The sequence below is a fragment of the Lontra canadensis genome, unplaced genomic scaffold (assembly GCF_010015895.1).
Source record: "Lontra canadensis isolate GAN:19392208 unplaced genomic scaffold, GSC_riverotter_1.0 scaffold20, whole genome shotgun sequence".
Taxonomy (NCBI): domain Eukaryota; kingdom Metazoa; phylum Chordata; class Mammalia; order Carnivora; family Mustelidae; genus Lontra; species Lontra canadensis.
In genome coordinates, this window is record NW_022631014.1 from 24,077,823 (window position 1) to 24,100,352 (window position 22,530).

A 22,530-nucleotide genomic window follows, 5' to 3' on the forward strand; every position below is an offset into this window, starting at 1 on the left:
ACTTAACGGAGTGATCCAAGGTCCCATGAGGAGTCTCATGGAGCGCACTACTGAGTACCGACTGTGGAAATGTTGTGACCACTGCTTGGTCACTCTTTCTTTCCTTTAATGTGTAACACTTGACCGCTACTTAATTACTTAACCACCGGGAATGGGAGATAGGCCTGTAGTTATAGGATGAAGAAGTCATGGGGCGGGGGCGCCTAGGTGGCTCAGTAGGTTAAGCAACTGCCTTGGGCTCAAGTCATGATCCTGGAGTCCCAGAATCAAGTCCCAAGTCGGGCTCCCTGATAGGCAGCGAGTCTGCTTCTCCCGCTGACCTCTCTACTCTCATGCTCTCTCTTTCTCTCTCTCTCTCTCAAATAAATGAATAAAATCTTTAAAAAAAAAAAAAGAATCATGGGGACGAAAGGCACAGCATAGGGAATACAATCAATGGTATTATAGTAGCAATGTATGGTGACAGATGGGAGCTAACTTGCGGTGAGCACAGCATAACATATAGCCTTATCTAATCACTACATTGCACACCTGAAACAAATATAACACTATGTGTCAATTGCGTGTTATTAAAAAAAATCAGAAAAAAAGTCCCACTAATTCTTAGAAAAGCAATTACGTTTAGAAATTAAAATTTTTTTAAAAAATTGAAGATTTTATTCATTCGTCAGAGAGAGAGAGAGGGCACAAGCAGTGGGAGCAGCAGGCAGAAGGAGAAGCAAGCTCCCCACTGAGCAAGGAGCCCGGGATCAAGACCTGAACCAAAGGCAGACGTTCAACCAAATGAGCCACCAAGGTGTCCCAGAAACTAAAATTTTAAAAGAAGCAAAATGAAACATGATTGGATCCAAACTGAATATTGTTTCATGGAGAATTTCTGCCATCTTTTATTTTGGGAATCCTTGTATAATCTATTTTTCCAGTTTTCTGTACAACAAACCTACTCTGGATTTTGTTTACTTTCTCTTTAAAAAAAGCAAAAAGTGAAGAGTCTCCTTGCCCTCATGTATCCCTTCCCTCCCTCACCAGCTCCCGTTCTCCCTACAAAATGATCACTATTATTTTCTTTTGTACCTCTCCAGACACTTAATATACAAATATAAACAAACTTGAATGTATATACCCTTAGTGTCAGGTCCCTTGCTTTTGTCACTAAATGTCTTGAAGAATATTCTATGTCAGATCTCAAAGAATGACTTCATTCTTTGTCACAACTGCTTAAATATTTTATTGCATAGATGTACCAGAACTTATTTTACTATTTCCTTATTGGTGGGCATTAGCTGCTGTTACAAACAATGCTCCAATTAGTTATCATGTAAATACATCATTTAACAAGTGTGGAATTATGATAAATTCCTAAACATGGACTACCTGAGTCAAAGGTACCATGCATTCATAATTTTGATAAATAATGCCAAGCTGCACTCCTGTCAGTAGCATATAAGAGTGCCTGGCTTCCTGCACTTTTAGTACATTTATCAAAAAACGTGATTTTTCAAATACAGCGATATTGAGTTATAATTTGTGTGATAAACTGCATTCATTGAAGGTATACACTTTATTGTTTTGATAGTTGTATTTATCTATAAAATCACCACCACAAAATACAGAATATTTCCATTTCCCCTCAAAAGATTCCTCATGACCCTTTGTAATCCAACCTTCTTTTCAAACCTGGCCCCAAACACTAATCTGCTTTTTGTCATTATGAATTAGTTTGTATGCTCTAGAATGTCATATAATTGAAGTCATATACTGTATGATTTGCATATTTTTTTGAAGTACTTCTTCAAATCATTATCCATGTTTTTATTGGCTGAAATGCCTCATTGAGTTTTAAGAGTTCTTAATCTGAATACGAGTCCTCTGGAAGACATATATTTATGAATATTTTCTCCCATTCTGAGTCCTGTCCTGTTATCTTGTAATTTTAGAAGAGCAAACTTTCCCCCCATTATCTGGAGACCTAGTTATCTCAATGCTATTAATGGATAGTCGTTTCCCCTACTGAACTGAGATTTCACCTATACCATATAATGCATTTCTGGACTTTTTATTCTGTTCCACTGGTGTGATTGTCTACTAATGCACCAGTACCGCACTACTTTAATAACTGAAGTTATATAGTAAGTATTAATATGTGGTAAGTGTCCTTATTCTTCTTTAGAATTTTCTTGCTATTCTATTTCATTTATTTTTCCCTGTGAATTTGACAATAAGTTTACCTAGTTAAAAGAAAAACTTTGACTGGGATACTGGTACATTTGCGAATTAACTTGTAGGTTAATTTATAAATTTGTAAATTAAAGGAGAACTGATCTATTCCAAGTACTGAGTCTTCTTTTTATTCCAAGTACTGAGTCAGTTAGCTATTACTACATAACCAACCACCCCAAACTCTGGGACTTCAAACAGCCATTTTTTTTTAACTCCTCATTCTGTGGGTGGATAATTTAGGATGTGCTCATCCAAGCCAGTTCTGGTCTCAGATGACTTTGACTGGATATGCTCATATACTTGAGGTCAGCTAGGGACCTCACTGGTAAACTGGAGGTATCACTGGCCTTATTATGCTACTTAGAACTTCTAGTACTATGTTCAGTAAGGGTAGTGAGAGTGGATTTCCTTGCATTGTTCCTAATCTTATAAGGAAAGCTTTCAGTCTTTCACCAAGAAGTATGATGTTAGCTTTAGGTTTTTTAAAAATAGATGTTCCTTACCAAGTTAAAGAATACCCCCATTTCTATTTTTCTGAGTCTTCAAAAATGAATGTTGGATTCTGTCAAATGTTTTATATCTATTGATTGATATAACCATGTAGACTATGAATATGGTAGATTATATTGAACCCAGCTGGCATCCCTGGACTAAATCCTACTTGTCATGGTCTATACCTCTTTTTATAGATTGCTGAATTATATTTGCTAACAGTTTATTAAGATGTTTTATATATTTATTCATAAGGGATATTGGTTTGTTGTTTTCCTTTTCCATTCTCTCTCTGGTTTTCTATCACACTGATACCAGCTCCATAAAGTGAATTGGGAAATACTCCCATGTCCTGTTTCTAGAAGAAATTGTATAAAATCAGTGTTAATTCTTCTTTAAATTAGAATTTGCCAGTAAAATCATTTGGGCCAGGGCATCTCTTTTTTGGAAATTTGTAACTACAGGTTCACTTTCCTTACAGTTATGGAGCTACTCAAATTATCTACTTCATATTGGGTGAGTTGTGGTAGTCTGTGTTTTGGAAGAATTGGTCCATTTTATCCAAGTTGTCAAATTTGTATGTATATGGATGCTTGCGTGGCTCAGTTGGTTAAGCATCTGCCTTCGGCTCAGGTCATGATCCCAGGGTCCTGGGATCGAGTCCCACACCAGGCTCCTTGCTCAGTGGGAAGCCTGCTTTTCCTTCTCCCTCTATTAATGAATAAATAAAATCTTTTTAAAAAATTTATATGTGTAGAGTTGCTTGTAATAGTCCCTTTTATACTGTTGATATCTGAAGGGTCTGTAGTGATATCTCCTGTTTCATTTTTATAATGGTTGTTTCTTCTTTCTTGCTTTAGTCCTGCTGGAGGTTTATCAACTATATTGCTCTTTCCAAAGAATCAACTCTTTTTTAATTTCATTAATCTTCTCTATTATTTTTCTGTTTTTCATTTCATTGACTTGCACTCTATTATTTTCTTCTTTCTGCTTCTGTTGGTTTTGTTTCTTTGTCTCCAGTTTCTGAAGTAGGAGTTTAGATTACTGTTTGAAACATTTCCCTCTTTTCCAATGTATGCATTTAGTGCTACAAATTTCCCTGTCACCACAGCTTTAGCTATGTCTCACCAACTTTGATATGCTGTCTTTTCATTTTCAGTGTCTTCTGAGTTCACCTGACACTTTCTTTTGACCCCATGATTATTTACGGAATGTGTCATTTAGTCTTCAAGTGCTTAGAGATTTCCCTGTTATCGTTCTGTTATTGATTTCTAGTTTGATTCTACTGTAGTTGGAGACATACTATATATGATTTCAATTTCTAAAGTTTGTTTCCCCAGTTTGAATGTTCTGTAAGGACTTGAAATGTGTGCCCTACTATTGTTGAGCAGAGTGCTCTATAACAGGGATTAGATTCTGTTATCTAATGACGGTGGTGGTGCTGAGTTCTTCCATACCCTTGCTGACTTTCTAGCTCTTGTTCTGTCAACTGTTGAGAGAGGAATGTTGACATCTCCAACTATCACTGTGGATTTATCTACTTCTCCTTTTAGTTCTATAAATTTTGGGTTCACATAATTTTAAAACTTTGTTGTTCAGGGCATATACATTAAGATTGCTATGTCTTCTTGGTAATTTTACCCTTTTATCATCATAGAATGCTCCTCTCTGTTAATTTATTTTTGTTCTGAAGTCTAATTTATCTGATACTAATATAACCACTCTTGCTTTCTTCTGATTAATAGTTCTATACATGGTTGGTTTTTTTTTTTTTCTTTGTCCTTTTACCTTTACCCTGCTTATAGCATTATGTTTGAACTCAATTTCTTACAGACAACATATAGTTAGGTTATGTGTTTTAATCCACTCTGCCAATATCAGTCTTTAACTGGTATCTTTAGACCTTTTACAGTTAATATAATTATTGATATCTTAGGACTTTAGTTTGCTGTTTCTCTGTTTTCCATTTGTTCCTTCTGTTTTTTCATTTCTGTGTTTTACTTGTCATGCCTTATTGTGGGTTATTTGAACATCTTTTAGAACTACATTTTGATTTATCTGTTTTGAATGTAGCTTTTTTGTAGCTTTGTAATTGTTGCTCTAGGTATTACATTACATACATATATGATTATATAGATATGCTTTATATATTACATACATTTCATATTATATTGTGTGTGCATCTGTGTAGATCTTCCTTGATTGAAGAGTTATATCCCAAAAAACCCACTGTAAGTTTAAAATATTGTAAGACAAAAATGCATTTAATATACCTAACTTACCAAATTATCGTAATTTAACCTAGCTTACCTTAAATGTACTCAGAACACTTAGATTAGCCTATGGTTCAGCAAAATCATCTAACACAAAGCTTACTTTATAATAAAGTGTTGAATATCTCATGTAATTTGTTAAACACTGTATTGAAAGTAATAAATATAATGGTTGTAGGTACAGACGGTTCTAGGTGTATTGGTTGTTGACCCTTATGACTATAAACAGCTTGCTGCCCAGAGTAATGAGAGAGGATCCTACTGCATACCACTGGCTTAGGAAAACATCCAAATTAAAGATTTGAGGTATGGTTTCTATTGAATACGTATTGTTTTCACACTGTTGTAAAGTCAAAAAATCGTAATTTGAACTACTCTAAGTTGGGGACCGTCTATATATAATCAGTCTACTTATGTCGTCATTTACTAGTTTGAGTGATATAAAGAAACCTCACCTCCTTTTACCATTCTGTATAGTATCTAATATTTTCTCCACATATATTTAGAATCATTAGATAGTGTTATAATTTCTATTTCAATTGTCATATATAACTTTAGAGACTCAAGACAGGAAAAGCCTAATATGTTTACTTGTATTTTTGCTTACCATGGTTTTTCTTCCTAATGCTCCCAGGTCCCTTCTTTTATCATTTCCTTAAGTTTAGAGAGCTTCTTTTAGCTATTCTTTTAGGATAGGTCTTCTGGCAACAAATTCTCTTAGTTTTCCTTCATCTAAGAGTGTCTTGATCTTCTTTTAAATCCTGAAGGATATTTTCTCTGAATATAGGATTCTGTATTAACGGTACTTTTGTTTAAGTGCTTAAAAGATACTATGCCACTTGCCTCCGGCCTCCATGGTTTCTGCTGAAAAACTGGCTGTCATTCTAATTGTCTTCCCCTATAGTAGGTAACAAGTCACTTCTCTCCTGGTGCTTTCAAGTGTTTCTTTGTCTTTAGCTTTCATGTGTTTAGTTACAATGTGTTTGGCACAGACTTTTGGGGCTTACTCTATTTGCGATTCAATCAATTTCTTGAATATGTAGTTTTAGTTCTCTTGCCAAATCAAAAAGTTTTGGCCATTATTACTTCAAATATTTTTTAGCCCCTCCTTTCTCCTTTCCTTCTGGAACACCAACAGCAGGAATGTTAGATTTTCTGTTAGAGCCATGCAGGTCTCTGAGGTTGTATTTACTTTGGCTATTTTTTGTCTGCTATTCAGACTGAATCATTTCTATTGCACTGTTTTCCAGTTTCTGATCTTTACTCCTTCCATTCTGCTCCTGCACTCATCCACTGAGTTTTTTTATTTTTTTTAAGATTTTATTTATTTATCTGACAGAGATCACAAGTAGGCAGAGAGGCAGGCAGAGAGAGGGGAAGGGAAGCAGGCTTCCTGACGAGCAGAGAGCCCGATGCGGGTTTCGATCCCAGGACCCCAGGATCATGACCTGAGCCGAAGGCAGAGGCTTTAACCCACTGAGCCACCCAGGCGCCCCTGAGTTTTTTTATTTTAATTATATTTTCCACTTCTAAAATATCTATTTGCCTCTCCTTCATATCTTCTATTTCTTTGCTGAGATATTCTATTTTTCCATCTGTTTAAGGTGTATTCATTTTATCAAGGCTGCTTTAGAATTTTTGTATGATATTTCTAACATCTGATACCTTGATTGTGGCATCTACTGACTACATCACCTTTTTTGGGGGGGTAACATCCTGGTTCTTGGTATGATGATATTTTAATAGAACCCTGGACATTTTGGGTGTTATAAAATTCTACATTTTATTTAAAACTTTTGTTTTAGCTGGTTCCTCTGACATCACTCCAGCAGGAAAAGAAGTAACATCTTGTTAGGTTGCCCATTTGGACACCACTGACACCCAAAGTGGGGGATGGGATCCTTATTATCACTGGACAGGGATCAGAGTTCTGGCTTCCCACTAACCTCCCCACTGATCTCTCTTTTGCTTGGAGGGGTACAAATGGCTCATGTGCACTCCCATATGGCCTCTGCTGTGCTGGGTGGTGGTGAAATGTCTGACTCTTCATTAGGTTTTATCTGAGATCACTGCAGGAGAAACTAGAGAGGGAACCTCATTATTCCTGGGTAAGTGTGGAAGTCCAGGCTCCCCACATGATCTGCATTGACACTGCAGTGGGAGGTCCTCTTTATCACCTAGTGGGTAAAATCCCAGCTGGCTACTTTCCTAGAAAACTATTAGAATTTTACGTCTGAAAGGGGTCATAAAAATTATAATTTACCTCCCCGCCCCATCCCTAATTTTAAAAACAAGAAAAGCAAGGTCCAGAAGAAGTTAATAACTATGTGAAGTCACACAGCTAGTTTGTGGCCAAAATAATTAATAAATAAAAATAAACAGGATAACATCCAGTTTTTCCAAATCTCTCCTGAGCACTTTTATTTTTAATATAAGGCCCCATTTTGCTAATTTTCCCCCCAAAGGAATAATTTTTTACCTGCCATACACCAATTAATTACCTGCCATACACCAATATTGGCTGAAGGTTCTGAGAATGGCCGTTTGAGGACTCTGCACATTTTTAAGGCATCTGAATTAACTTCAGTGAAGTTATTTAACACAGCAAAGGCAGCTGCTAATGGGTAAACGCAGGAGAAAAGGCTCACGTAACCGAACTGAAGGAATAATTCCAAGTAATCATCAAAGGTACCCTGAAAATGTAAACCACAAGAAAAAAAAGGCATTGTTTTAATATCATGTAACAGGAACAACGTTTAGCAATACTACCCAAGACACCGGCCTCCAACCAAAAAAAATCTCAGAATTCCTCTCAATTTCTTCTTCTCAACAATAGATTTTACATAAATTCAAAAGCAATTTTATATTTAAGTTCCTGAAAGAATGAAAAAATGATTTAGCTACTCATTTCATTGTGCCAAATCACTGAATTATTACATAATAACAGCAAAGCTAAAGATGTTTGCTCTTGATCAACTGAAAAATGATTCAACATCACCATTAGAAATCTTATTGAGGGCACATATTGCTTGGAGCACTGGGTGTGGTACATAAACAATGAATCTTGGAACACTGAAAAATTAAATTAAATTAAAAAAAAAAATCTTGCATGACTGCCCCCTCGCACCATGGGTACCCCAGAATCTCAGTCTCTGACCTTCTAATAAAAAACTGAGGTGGTGATGATGTGGGAAACAAAGGCAAAAGAAAAATTATTAAATTTCCTCACTACTTACAGCCCATTGACAAGTCCTTAAAACAAGCAGAGTGACCTTCCTTTAAGAACTAAGCTGCCTCAACATTAATACTTTGCTAAGGGCAAAAGGCAAAGTCAGGCCCAAACCCCCAGGATGTTGTAAAGTCTACTTTAACATAAAAATTCCTTTGGAAACTTCCTTTATCTCACCACTCCCTCCAACCCCCGCCAAGATACATGTTGGCAATCATCCTCCAAGCATAAGATCCAAGTATATATATCTGAAGGGTCTAATGACTGAAGGCTTACTAAACAATAATGAATGGCCTTTTCTTAACAACAGCTAACCCCTTCAGGATCCTGAAAACCTTGTTTCCAAAATACATAGAAGGCTTATGCTATCCTTAACCCCCTTCCAACTTGCAAGTTTATAATGGCTCACTCCTCATCCCCTCAGTGCAGCTCTTTCTGCCCAGGGATCTTGTCCCCATGCTTTAATAAACCCACCTTTTTGCACTAAAGACACCTCAAAAATTCTTTCTTGGCTGTTGCCTTTGAAACTAATGTCTTTCCTATATCGGTGATGTCAGTGAAAATGGAAGAGTAAGGACCTCCAGAAGTTTGCTCCTCCATGAGAATAGAAAAGATGGCAAAATGTGTCAGAATCAACTTTTCGGGTACTCTGGAAATTAACCAAAGGCTTGTAGCAATACTGGCTGCATACAGTCATGACAAACATCTCAATCTTCTGGCATCTTAAGTTATTCTAGTCTCATCTCCTACTCCCCAGCTCTGTAGGAACATTGAAAACAAACAAACAAACCAAGAACAGCATGCACTCCCAGGACCAGAGGGAGCAAGGTGGGCCTGGAGATCTTTGAAAGCCTCATTCCCAAAGGGAAATTATTATCTGACCTGGTTAGTAGGACCCTAGAAAACCTCACTTGAAAGGCTCATCTTTATTCAACTTCACCAAATCTCGTTGAGTGCTAAAGGCTTCTCCCTGGGTATGTCAGTTGAATTTTTAAACATCAGTCTGCCTGAGGTAATGGATAGCAGTTGGGGCAAACAAGAGACTAGCCAGGGAGCTCAAAAGGGCAAGCTGAGGAGACATTCACAGGGGGTTGAAAAGCTCCAACATTTTCCTGGAAATCTAGACAACCAGGCACATGCCTAGGATCATGCATAATCTCAGGAAAGATCTTAGAAGTCTCTGTCTAAGATCTCACCTCTGCATAAGCAGGAAGGGAATGTTAAGGCACAATTTTAAACTTCCTGGTTTTGTGCTGAAAGCATTCCCCACCACAAAAAGAGAGACCTAAAGACATGTGATGAAGGACAGAAGCAGAAAAATGTTCACCTTTAGCCCAGTAGGTTGATCTATGGCCTGCATAAGTTTGATAAGGATCAAATTAAGTGCTTGTTGCTACATTCTTAAAGGATCTCAAGACTACCTATACATCTCACTGATAGTTAATCTCTGTCAAACTGATTGATAAGCACAAGAAAAATCTTGCAAAAGTAATGTCACGACTAGAATTTGAAGAAACATTTACGATTTAACACTCCCTACGTGTCCCTTCCCTCTTGAGTATTAAGCATATAACCACCAGATTCATAATGCAAAAGTGCAACTCCTTCTGCCCAAAGGTCCTGTCCCTGTGGACAGAAAGCAATTCCTTCTTGACCGTTCACTTGCAGCCCCACATCAACATCTACATAACACTGAACCCAACAACAGAATACTCATTCTTCCCAAGTACACATGAAAGATTCTTCAGGATAGATGAGATGTTAGATCGTAAAACAATTCTCAACAAATCTGAAAAGCTTACAAATCATACAAAGTACTCTTTGACCACAACGGAATGAAAGTGGAAATCAATAACAGAGGGAAATTTGGGAAATTCACACATTGTATGGATATTAAGCAACATACGCCTAAAAAACAGTAAGTCAGGGGCGCCTGGGTGGCTCAGTGGTTAAAGCCTCTGCCTTCAGCTCAGGTCATGATCTCAGGGTCCTGGGATCGAGTCTCGCATCGGGCTCTCTGCTCAGCAGGGAGCCTGCCTCCTCCTCCTCCCTCTCTGCCTACTTGTGATCTGTCAAATAAATAAAGAAAAAAAAAATCTTAAAAAAAAAAAACCAGTAAGTCAGAAGAAATCACGAGAAAAATTAGAAAATTCTTTGAGATGAATGAAAATTAAGATACTATATCAAAACTTATAGGATGCTGTAAAAACAGAGCTCAAATAGAAGTTCATGGGTATAAATGCTTTCATTTAAAAAAAAAAGGCAGATCTCAAAACAACTAAAATTTTCACCTTATGAATCTAGTAAAATAACAGTAAACTAAATCCAGAGCAAGCAAAAGGAAATACATAAACATAACAAAATTTGATAGATATATATAATTTATATAATATATATATATATATTTTAAGATTTTGTTTATTTGTCAGAGAGAGAGAGTGAGAGAACACAAGCAGAGGGAGTAACAGGCAGAGGGAGAAGCAGGTTCTTCACTGAGTAACGAGCCTGATGTGGGACTCGATTCCAGGACCCTGGAATCATGATCTGAGCCAAAGGCAGATGTGTAACCAACTGAGCCACCCAGAGATCCCTAAATATATATCTTTATATAATTATATATAATAATCTCAATGGATACAGAAAAAAAACACAAAATCTGATACCCTTTCATGATAAAAACACTCAACAAATTGTAATCATAGAGAATTTTCTCAAACTGATAAACAGCATCTATGAATCCCCACTGCTAACATCATACTTAATGGTGAAAAATTAAAAGCTTCCCACCTAAGATCAGGAACAAGACAAGAATGTCTGCTCTTAACTCTGCTATTCAACACTGTCCTTAGGGTTCTGACCAGAACAATAAGGCAAGGAAAGAAATAAGAGCCATCCAGAACAAGAAAAAATGTAGAACTATTTCTATTTGCCCAGGACATGATATTACATACCAAAAAACCCTAAGGAACCCCCCCAAAAGATTATTAGGTCTAATTATAAGCAATCTAATAATAAACTTCAGTACAGTTGCAGGATATAAGATCAACATACAAAAATCAATGGTACTTCTAGAAACCAGCAATGAACAACCTCAAAACGAAATTTTTAAAAAATTCATTTACAATAGTACCAAAAAGAATAAAACACTTAGTAATACATTTAACAGAATGCAAGATTTGTACACTGAAAACCGCATATCATTGCTGAAAGAAATTAAAGACTTAAATAAACAGAAAGACATTCCATGTTTACAGATTAGAAAACTTAATATTAAGATGGAAATAGTCCCCAAATTGATGAATAGAGTCAATGCAATCAAACTTCCAACTGCATTTTTAAAAGAAATGGACAAGCTAATCCTAAAATCGTAAGGAACTGCAAGGGACCAAGAATTGCCAAAACAATCTTGAAAAAGAACAAAGTTAGAGAAATCACATTTCCTGATTTGAAAACCTACTACTAAGCTACAGTAATCAGGACAGTGTAGTACTGGCATAAGGATAGACATGTAGAGGAATAGCACTGAGAGTCCAGAAACAAATCCATGTATCTATAGACTTACAATTTTCAACAAATGTGTGAAGATCATTCAATGAAGAAAAAAATGATTTTTTTTAAACAAATGGTGGTAGGACAACTGGATATCCACATGCAAAAGAATGAATCTGGACTCCTTCCTCATACTACCTACAAAAATTAATTCCAAATGGATCAGACCTAAATGTAAAAGCTAAGTCTATAAAATTCTTAGCAGAAAATATAGGAGTAAGTAAATCTTCCCATGTTTAGATAAGGCAATGGTTTCTTAGAGATGACAGCAAAAGAATAAGCAACAAAAAAGAGAGAAATCTGACTCCATCAAAATTAAAAACTTTTATGCATCAAAGGACATTCAAGAAAATAAGCTAACCCAAAGAATGGTAAGATATATTTGCAAATCATATAGCTGATAGGAAATTTATATTCAGGGGCATCTGGGTGGCTCAGTCAGTTAAGCAGCCAACTCTTGATTTCAGCTCAGGTCATGATCTCAGGGTGATGAGACTGAGCCCTGATCAGGTTCTGTGCTAGGTAGGGAGCCTGCTTAAGATTCTCTCGCTCCCAGATATTTGCAAATGACAGTACAGACAAAAGGTTGATATCCAGGATCTATAAAGAACTCATCAAACTCAACACACACAAAACAGACAACCATATAAAAAATGGGCAGAAGATATGAACAGACACTTCTCCAATGAAGACATACAAATGGCTATCAGACACATGAAAAAATGTTCATCATCACTAGCTATCAGGGAGATTCAAATTAAAACCACATTGAGATACCACCTTACACCAGTTAGAATGGCCAAAATTAGCAAGACAGGAAACAACATGTGTTGGAGGGGATGTGGCGAAAGGGGAACCCTCTTACACTGTTGGTGGGAATGCAAGTTGGTGCAGCCACTTTGGAGAACAGTGTGGAGATTCCTCAAGAAATTAAAAATAGAGTTTATCTATGACCCTGCAATTGCACTCCTGGGTATTTACCCCAAAGATACAGATGTAGTGAAAAGAAGGGCCATTTGTACCCCAATGTTTATAGCAGCAATGGCCACAGTTGCCAAACTGTGGAAAGAACCAAGATGCCCTTCAACGGACGAATGGATAAGGAAGATGTGGTCCATATACACTATGGAGTATTATGCCTCCATCAGAAAAGATGAATACCCAACTTTTGTATCAACATGGATGGGACTGGAAGAGATTATGCTGAGTGAAATAAGTCAAGCAGAGAGAGTCAATTATCATATGGTTTCACTTGCTTGTGGAGCATAACAAATAGCATGGAGGATAAGGAGAGTTAGAGAGGAGAAGGGAGTTGAGGGAAATTGGAAGGGGAGGTGAACCATGAGAGACTATGGACTCTGAAAAACAATCTGAGGGTTTTGAAGGGGCGGTGGGTGGAAGGTTGGAGGAACCAGGTGGTGGATATTGGAGAGGGCACGGATTGCATGGAGCACTGGGTGTGGTGCAAAAACAATCAATACTGTTACGCTGAAAATAAATTTAAAAAATTTAAAAAAAAAAAAGATTCTCTCTCTCCCACCATCTCTGCCCCTCTCTCCACCCCTCTCACACTCTCTCTTTAAAAAAAAAAGAAAGGAAGAAATTTATATTCAGAATATATGAAGAATTTTTGCAATGAAATAATAAAAAGACACATAATCCAATGAAAAATGGGCAAAGAATATGAATATGTACTTCCCCAAAGAAGAGACACAATGGTCAAAAAGCACATGAAAAGACGATCAGTATCTTTAGGGATTAAGAAAATGCAAATCAGAGGTGCCTGGGTGGCTCAGTGGGTTAAAGCCTCTGTCTTCTGCTCAGGTCATAATCCCAGGGTCCTGGGATCGAGCCCCGCACTGGGCTTTCTGCTCAGCAAGGAGACCGCTTCCCTTCCTCTCTCTCTGCCTACTTGTGATCTCTGTCTGTGAAATAAATAAATAAAATCTTAAAAAGAAAGGAAGAAAGAAAGAAAGAAAACGCAAATCAAACCCACAATGAAATACCATTTTACATGTATTAGGTGTGGCTATCATTAAAAAAGGGGAGGGACGCCTGGGTGGCTCAGTTGGTTGTGTCTGACTCTTGGTCTTGTTAAGGTCATGATCTCATGGTCATGAGATCAAGTCCCAAGTCTGGCTCTGTGCTCAGCGTGGGGTCTACTTGAGATTCTCTCTCTCTCCTCCTCTGGCCCTTCCCCCACTTGTGCACATGCTGTCTCTCTCATAAATAAATCTTACATAACAAGTGTTGATAGAGATGTAGAAAAAAGTGGACTGGCAGGGATGTAAAATGGTACCACTGCCTCTGAAAATAGTCTGGCAGTTCCTCCCTCAAAAAGTGAAACAGAGAGTGAACATATGACCTAGCCAATGGTATGGTTCATAAGAAACATACATTCATATAAAAGCTTGCACACAAATGTTCATACCAGCATTATTTCTAACAGCCAAAAAGTGGAAACAATCCGAATGTCTATCAACTGATGAATGAATATATAAAATGTAGTATATTCATACAAGGGAATATTATCCAACCATAGAAAGGAATGAAGTATGGATATATGCTCTCTCATGGATGAACCCTGAAAGTACTATGCTTAGTGAAAGAAACTAGACACAAAAGCCACATACTGGAGGATTCCATGTACATGACATGCATACAGCAGGCAAATCCACAGAGACAGAATGCACACTGGTGGTTGCCAGACACTGGGGTAGGGACTGACAGCTTAATGGGTGTCGGATTTCTTTCAGGGATGAGGAAATATTCTGGACTTAGTGGTCATTGTTGTAAAACCTTGTGAATTCACTAAAAATCATTATATTGTACTGATTCAAAATGGTGAATTTTATGGCATGTGAATTAGATCCCATTTTTTTTTAAAAAGTAAAGAAAAAAAAAGCTGGTAGTAACAAGGGACCTCCTGAGAGTCACTACATCAGAAGCAGCAGATATACCAAAGAAGCCAATGAGAAAATCCACAGCAGAAAGTGGGGAAACCATAGAAGCAGGAAAAAATCTTTCTCAAACTATGTTTAAAAACCTTGCAAATAGGTTTTAATAGGTTTAGTCTAAAGGAAGAAAGGGGCAACAATCATTATATGCCCTCAGCTTGGTGGGGGAGAAACATAAACATCAGTATGAGTTATTTAGTTACTTAATAATTGGACAAAGGAGCCTTCACCGAAGTAGGATGCCTGGGCATTGGTGACTGTCACTTGCCACCTGAGTGACATTACAACTCTCCAGGACCCAGTGACATGCTACTTAAACTCCTCACTCCTCACTAGAGGCCTGCTCACAACACACATTTATTCTGACCCAGAGAAGCCAAGCAGTGCTCTACGCCATGCAGTGACTGAGTGACAGACCCAGCCCTCGTAAGGCCTAAGGCCAGGCTTGCCTACTTCCAGCACCCTCAGGCCTCCTCATGACCATCCAAGTGCACAGGCTGCAACAACTTCAGCTTAGTAAAAATACTTGTCACAATATTTTAAGGCAATTATTAAGCATTAATCTTCTATACTATATAGAATAAAATATATATTGCTTTAAAATATTGTGACAAGTATTTTTATATGTATATATTCTATATATATATTCTCTATAATATGTTCTATATATATTCTCTATATTATAAAATATAAATATATGTATAAATATATACTAGAGATAGTATATATACTATATATTCTATATATTATTATGTATTTACATAATATATAGAATTATATATAATATAGGCATTATATAATAGAATATGTAATTATATATAATTATATAGAACATATAATTATATAGAATATATCTAGAATATATAGAGATCATATATAGAATATATAATTATACGGGTGCCTGGGTGGCTCAGTGGATGAATAAGCCTCTGCTTTCAGTTTAGGTCATGATCTCAGGGTCCTGGGATCGAGCCCTGCAACAGGCTCAGCAGAAAGACTGCTTCCCCCTCTCTCTCTGCCTGCCTCTGCCTACTTGTAATCCTTCTCTCTCTGTCAAATAAATAAATAAAATCTTTAAAAAAAGAATATGTAATTATATAAATAAATTATGTAAATCTGATAAATTACATAAAAATATATAAGTATATATTTATATAATATATTATTAAATATTCTATATTATATTCTATATATATTCTATATTATATAGAATAATTCTAAAATGAATTGTTATAATTATTATTATGGTATCTCAGAGCCCATCTTTCACCAAGACATGTATATTAGGCTCAGTAGCTGAGCTTAGTGTAGGTCAGATTCCATTCCTAGTCAGTTTCTTTTCTTGTTTTGTATTTCACTAAAATAGAAAATACCCAAACATAAGTACTGGGAATAGCAGAAAGTGCTTCCTCCAGATGCTCTGGGTATGTGGACGAAGCAGGAACCCAGGGATTCTGAGTTAGTCTCTGGCTATTTTCAAGGCTCATGGGTGCCTCCGGAGCTGGGTGAGGCGGGGGGCAGGGGGTGAGGCAGAGAGAGGCGGGGGGTTGGCGCTCAGCTGGAGATTCAGTGGTGAGTAGTTTCTAAACCACTCTTTGGTTGCATTTGCTTCTATGTATTTCCTTATGCTGTGTTGCAGCATATTGGTTTTAAAATATACTGACTGATATAGCATCAATTCATTTCTCTGAAAAGTGTAGAAATTAAGAGTTAGGAAAAAGTGAAAATCTTAGCTATTAAGCCATTTTTACCACAATTCAGTCTTAAGAAATCCTGATAGCCTCCATTCGGCTGAATGTTTCAGCTCCGACAGTACAAGGCTGGGCCTCTGCAGAGATGTATAGACAAATTCACCTGGATGTGCCACTAGGCAGCCTCCAGAAGGCATGCCCAAGTCTTCTTGGCATTTTAGCATACAGCACCTAGGGAGTCCCTACCCCACACAGCAGCACACCACGCGTTCTGTTTCTATCTCACACATCAAGTGAGTGTCGTGTGCACGTGTTAACTTTATCAGTAGTCTTAACGCTACTGAGCACTTTAAAGCCAGTAAATTTAGCACATCAGGGACATACTCCAACAGCAAGAAGGAAAAAAAATGCAAACTCAACAAAGTAAATAACTGTATACATAAACAAAAATACATTAAATAAGAAACACTCTACCCTATTAGCTGCAAGTTAGCAAGGACCAACCAAGACAAACCTACAAAATTTTAAAAAACAAAGAAGTCATTAACAATACTTGCTATGAAATTATAACTACTTTTACACATCTATTTATTAAATGAATTTTTTCATTCAGGTTTCAGGTTTCAGGTGATCCATCCCACTGGCTCCTCAAACCAGCCCTGGAGAAACAACATGTCTGAGAGTTCCCTATGCTGAGTGCAGGACAAAGAAAAAGTATATTGAGGGCAGCAAACAGCACACAGACATCAAGGCTGGCCATTCTTCTCCTAAAACTGTTCCTTATTCCATATTATATTGAATGCCTGCTAAGAGCTACCATGATAAATAACATGGGTACCCTGCTCTCAGCGATCGAGAAAGGAAAATTATTAAGTGACACAAAATCCTAAATAAAATAATGACATATTCAATATGACAATATGTATTTAAAAATACTTACCAAGTGGAATTAATCATTTAAATGTAACATGGTATTCCATTAGGAAATTTATTATTGTAAATGAAAATATTAAAAAATGAAAACAATTTATTTAATATGATAATCTCAAAAGAAGAAATAAATGAAGAATTTGATAAAATTTAACATCCTTCACAATACAAACTCTTAGTAAATAGGGGAAAAGAACCATTTTTAAACTGATAAGAAGTTATCTACCAGAAACATGTGACATGACACTCAATGATGAGGGAAAAAAAAATCAGGAACAAGAGAAAGATTCCTGTTGTAACTAATTCTGTCCAAATTATACTGAACATATTAATGAACCCAATAGACAATAACTATCAAGATGAAGGAAGAAAGAAAACAGTCATTATTTATTTACAGTTGAAATATCCGTCTACATGAAAATCCAAGAAAGTTGATTGGAAATAATGGCAGGATTCAGCAAGGTTGCTAGATAAAACATACAAAAATCAATAGCATTCCCATGTACTAGCAACAACCAATTAAAAATTATTTTTTAAGGGTACCAATAAAAGGAAACAGGAAAGTCTCAAAGTATCTAGCAGTAGATTCATTACAAAGTGAAAAACCACCTCTACAATCTGCTTATCATCAGGTCAATCAAGGGATAGAACAAGGTGGCCCCACACGGGGGGCAACCTGACATCATGCCCCCTGATGGGGTATAATAATGGTACCTTCGGTAACTGCTAAGCTTGAATCTTATGAGGAAACAAGGGGACCAACTGGCTGCACCAAAGCCAATGCCTTGAAAAACAAAAAAGGCAGGGAGGTTATCCCAGATTTACAGTTTTCAAGCTTTTTGGTCTTTGAAGCTCTAAACTCTTAAAAAATGACTGAGGACAAGGCAAAGGAAACAAAAGCAAAAATGAACTTTTGGGACTTCATCAAGATAAAAAGCTTCTGCACAGCAAAGGAAACAGTCAACAAAACAAAGAGGCAACCCACAGAAGGGGAGAAGATATTCACTAATGACACTATAGACAAAGAGCTGGTATCCAAGATCTATAAAGAACTCCTCAAACTCAACACTCAAAAATCAGATAATCACGTCAAAAAATGGGCAGAAGACATGAGCAGACACTTCTCCAAAGAAGACATACAAATGGCTAACAGACACATGAAAAAATGTTCATCATCATTAGCCATCAGGGAGATACAAATCAAAACCACACTGAGATACCACCTTACACCGGTTAGAATGGCCAAAATCAACAAGACAGTAAACAAAAAGTATTGGAGAGGATGTGGAGAAATGGGAACCCTCTTACACTGTTACACTGAGAATGCAAGTTGGTGCAGTCACTTTGGGAAACTGTGTGGAGATTCCTTAAGAAATGAAAAATAGAGCTACCCTATGACCCTGCAATTGCAGTACTGGGTATTTACCCCAAAGATACAGATGTAGTGAAAAGAAGGGCCATATGTACCCCGATGTTCATAATGGCAATGGCCACAGATGCCAAACTGTGAGGAGTCATCTTGGCCTTCAACAGATGATGGATAAAGATGATGTGGTCCATATATACAATGGAGTATTATGCCTCCATCAGAAAGGATGAATACCCAACTTTTGTATCAACATGGATGGGACTGGAAGAGATTATGCTGAGTGAAATAAGTCAAGCAGGGAGAGTCAATTATCATATGGTTTCACTTGCTTGTGGAGCATAAGGAATAACATGGAGGACATTAGGAGAAGGAAAGGAAAAGTGAAATGGGGGAAATCAGAGGAGGAGATGAAGCATGAGAGACTGTGGACTTTGAGAAACAAACTAAGGGTTTTTGGAGGGGAGGTGTAGAGGGATGGGTAAGCCTGTGGTGGATATTAAGAAGGGCATGTAGGGGCGCCTGGGTGGCTCAGTGGGTTAAAGCCTCTGCCTTCAGCTCAGGTCATGATCCCAGGGTCCTGGGATCGAGCCCCGCATCGGGCTCTCTGCTCAGCGGGGAGCCTGCTTCCTCCCTTCTCTCTCTCTGCCTGCCTCTCTGCCTACTTGTGATCTATCCATCAAATAAATAAATAAAATCTTTAAAAAAAAAAAAAAAAAGAAGGCATGTAGTGCATGGAGCCCTGGGTGTGGTGCATAAACAATGAATATTGGGATACTGAAAAAATAAAATTAAATTAAAAAAAAAATGACTGAGGACACCAAAGGCCTTTTGTTTGTAGGAGTTCTACCTAATGATGTTTACCATATTTGAAATTAAAACTCAAAACTGTAAAAAAAAAAAAAAAGTCTCATTGATTATGTAAATAAAAACATTAACAACAATAAAATACTGCTTGAAAAGTAAGTACATTTTCTAAGACAAAAACGTTCAGTGTAAAGAGTAACACTCGTTGATGTTTTTAACAAATTTCTTAATGTCTGTCTTACTAGAAGGCAGCTCATTTACTGTGCAGCAATATGCTGCTCTAACTGGAGTACTCACCGTGCAAATTCATACTCATGCAGCTATGCAGGTGGGTGGGAACTGGCTGGTCACAGGTGAGCGGGAGTGGTGCACAGTGCAGACTGAGGTGCGACTCAGCCTTAGCCCTATGGCTGACAGCAGGGTCAGAAGACCCTAGCAGATTACCCCTGGTGGGGACATTATGGAGGTTTTCTTTTTCCTTAATTTTTACTCTGTCCTGCATTATCCAAGTTTCCCACAGTGCATAATAAGTATTACTTTTACAATGTTTTTTGTGTTTCAGTTGGATTGTTTTTTTTCCCCAAAACCTGGTAATATTATTTTAGATTCTCATGTAGCAGTCAGGATGAGCTTTACAGAAAACACAGTTCTAAGTGATGTCAGTGAGGAGAAAAGAGGGGAAGCATCAGTGCATGGGAAACAATGACCTAGATCAAATGTGACCAAAAAGCATGTCCCCTCTCTCCCAATATATGGAGAGAGTTGAAATAACATATATTGGATTGTGACTCCAGTGGAGAGAGTAGAGGGGGACATATAGGAGAGGAGGAGGGCGAAACGTATCAGATCACACAGGGTCCTGCAACCAAGCCGAGGAGTAGCACTGCCGACCCCGGTGCTCACGCACAGACCCAGGACTGCAAGAGAAACCAGTGCTCTCCTTCCTTTACTTCACATCGGAGAGCCTGTGTTCAATGACAGGAAGACTGAACTGGAAAAGCAGAGTCTTGAATTTTGTTCCTGATTTAGTGGCCAAGTGATTAAGAACTTCATTTGTCTTTTATTAACATGGGAAAGCCATGCTTATCTTACCTTCCTTCATAAAGGTATTATCAGATGTCATCAAGTGCCAAAAAAAGGAAGGTCTAAGATTCTGGCAGGGTCTAAGATTCTACAATTCTTAGATGAATTAAAATTGCTGGGGCAAGGGGCACATTGTTTGAATTATGGTGTATCATTCACTGAGCCAGGGGAAAAGGAGAAGAAACTGGTCTAGAGAAGAGTGTGAATTTGATTTGGAATACTTCAGTGGATGATGTTGTTTGCCCAAATAATTTGGAGGAAAAAGAGATGGAAGCAGATTCTAACTGATTATAGGAAGAGAAGTAGGGAAGTAGAGATGATAATAATATAGAGAATTATTTCAAGAAACTGTGAGGGGCAGGAAAGACAGGACACAAACAGGAGAAGTGTGAGGGTTTGCTTGGTTTGGGACAGGGGGCTGCTGACAGGCGGGGCAGGGAGAAGGGGAAATGGGAGATGTGGGAGCTCCAGGTGAGCCCTGGGAAAAAAAGGTATGTAAAAATGAAAGGAGATGCAGAGGCGACAGAATAAAGAGCTTGGGGGGGAAAGACTGCGGGTTGTCTTCCATAAAAGAGTGGAAGGACGAAAAATATATACAGTCAGAAATACCAGTCCCCAGAACAAGCAAGGAAAGGATTCGGACGCAGTGTGAATTAGACAGTCTTTAGGCCACAGTAAGCTAGCCCTCAACCAATTCAGGCAAGATGGCATCCCACTGTGCAAATGTGTTCCTTTAACTCGTCCTGAGTGCACATGCCTCTGTGTTGTGTGTGTGCATGTGTACACACACTCCTGTGTTTTCTCTGACACTTCACGAATAAGCATAAATCGTGTTACTGGTCAAGTGTGCTATAAATTTATACTCTAAATCACACTCTCTCCCAAAGAGAGCAGTGACAGAAAATGCTAGTGTGTATACATGTATTTTCATCACAGGCATATTATCACTCAAAAATTAGAAAAACAGCTGCATAGGTGAGAAATGGAACAGAATGCAAGGTGGTAAGCCAGAGCCTGGCCAACAGTGGCAGCTAGATCTGCATCTGTGGGGCAGGGGACAAAGGCACCCCACTCCAGTGCCACATAACTGGAAAAGCCATGCTTATCTTACCTTCCTTCATAAAGGTATTATCGGATGTCATGAAGTGCCAAAAAGGTAAGGCCATCTGCACAAAACCAGGAGCTAGGACAGTGTTCCACTGTCCCTGAAAGGGAGCTGAAAAAAGCCAGTTGCTGCTCTGGAACTGCAGCTTGGGTCAACACCGTGCTACCTACTACTGGCTCTCCAAAATCTCCAAGGTCATCATAAGGTGGCAGCTCTGGGTTACAAATGCCCGGGTCTGGACTAAGGACTTAACAGCTCATGGGACAGTTGTGAAAACAAGGCAGGGAAAAGTGGGCAGAGAGAGAATATACTCCTCCTTGAGATGAACGTATCAACTAAAACTCACATGCACATCAGAAAAAGAGGCACGTGAGCCAAGAAACTTGCAAGACGATTCACCAAGATGGAAGACAAGACTAAGAAAGTTTGCCAGTAACGGACCCTCCCTGATGAACCACGGCAGGGTCTGTCTCCCTCAGGAGAGTCCCAAGCTGAGAAGGAAGGTGTAGGATACAGAAACAGTGACCTGGGGCAGACGGGGCCCAACAGCCCTTGCCCATGAACGTATGGCCGGGTCTCAGGAGCTAGATGCTTCACTGTTACAAGTGGCCACACTGCCAGCAGATCCCCAGTGAACTCAGACATTCTCTGTCCTATTTACCATGCCACTAAATAATTTAAGCTAGAAATGAATCTGCAGATAGGCCCTCCGTTCAGCAGCAGGCTTCAGTCTCCTCCAGTCGTCGGCAGTACCCTGAGCCAGCCAGTGCTGCCTCTTCACAGCCTTCTCATCCCGCCCAGGCTCCAGCATCTTTGCAGCAATGGCCC

General features: G+C 38.2%; 1 protein-coding gene across 4 annotated transcripts in view; it reads right to left on the reverse strand.

Annotated features, from left to right (window-relative positions):
* Positions 1-22,530, reverse strand: part of ANO10 (anoctamin 10) — a 215,876-nt gene that overhangs the window by 153,621 nt on the left and 39,725 nt on the right. For all 4 annotated transcript variants that reach the window (XM_032861384.1, XM_032861382.1, XM_032861381.1 and 1 more), the window contains exon 10: positions 7,487-7,678. In XM_032861384.1, coding sequence (XP_032717275.1) covers positions 7,487-7,678 — 192 coding nt within the window. The remainder of the gene's footprint in view (positions 1-7,486; positions 7,679-22,530) is intronic.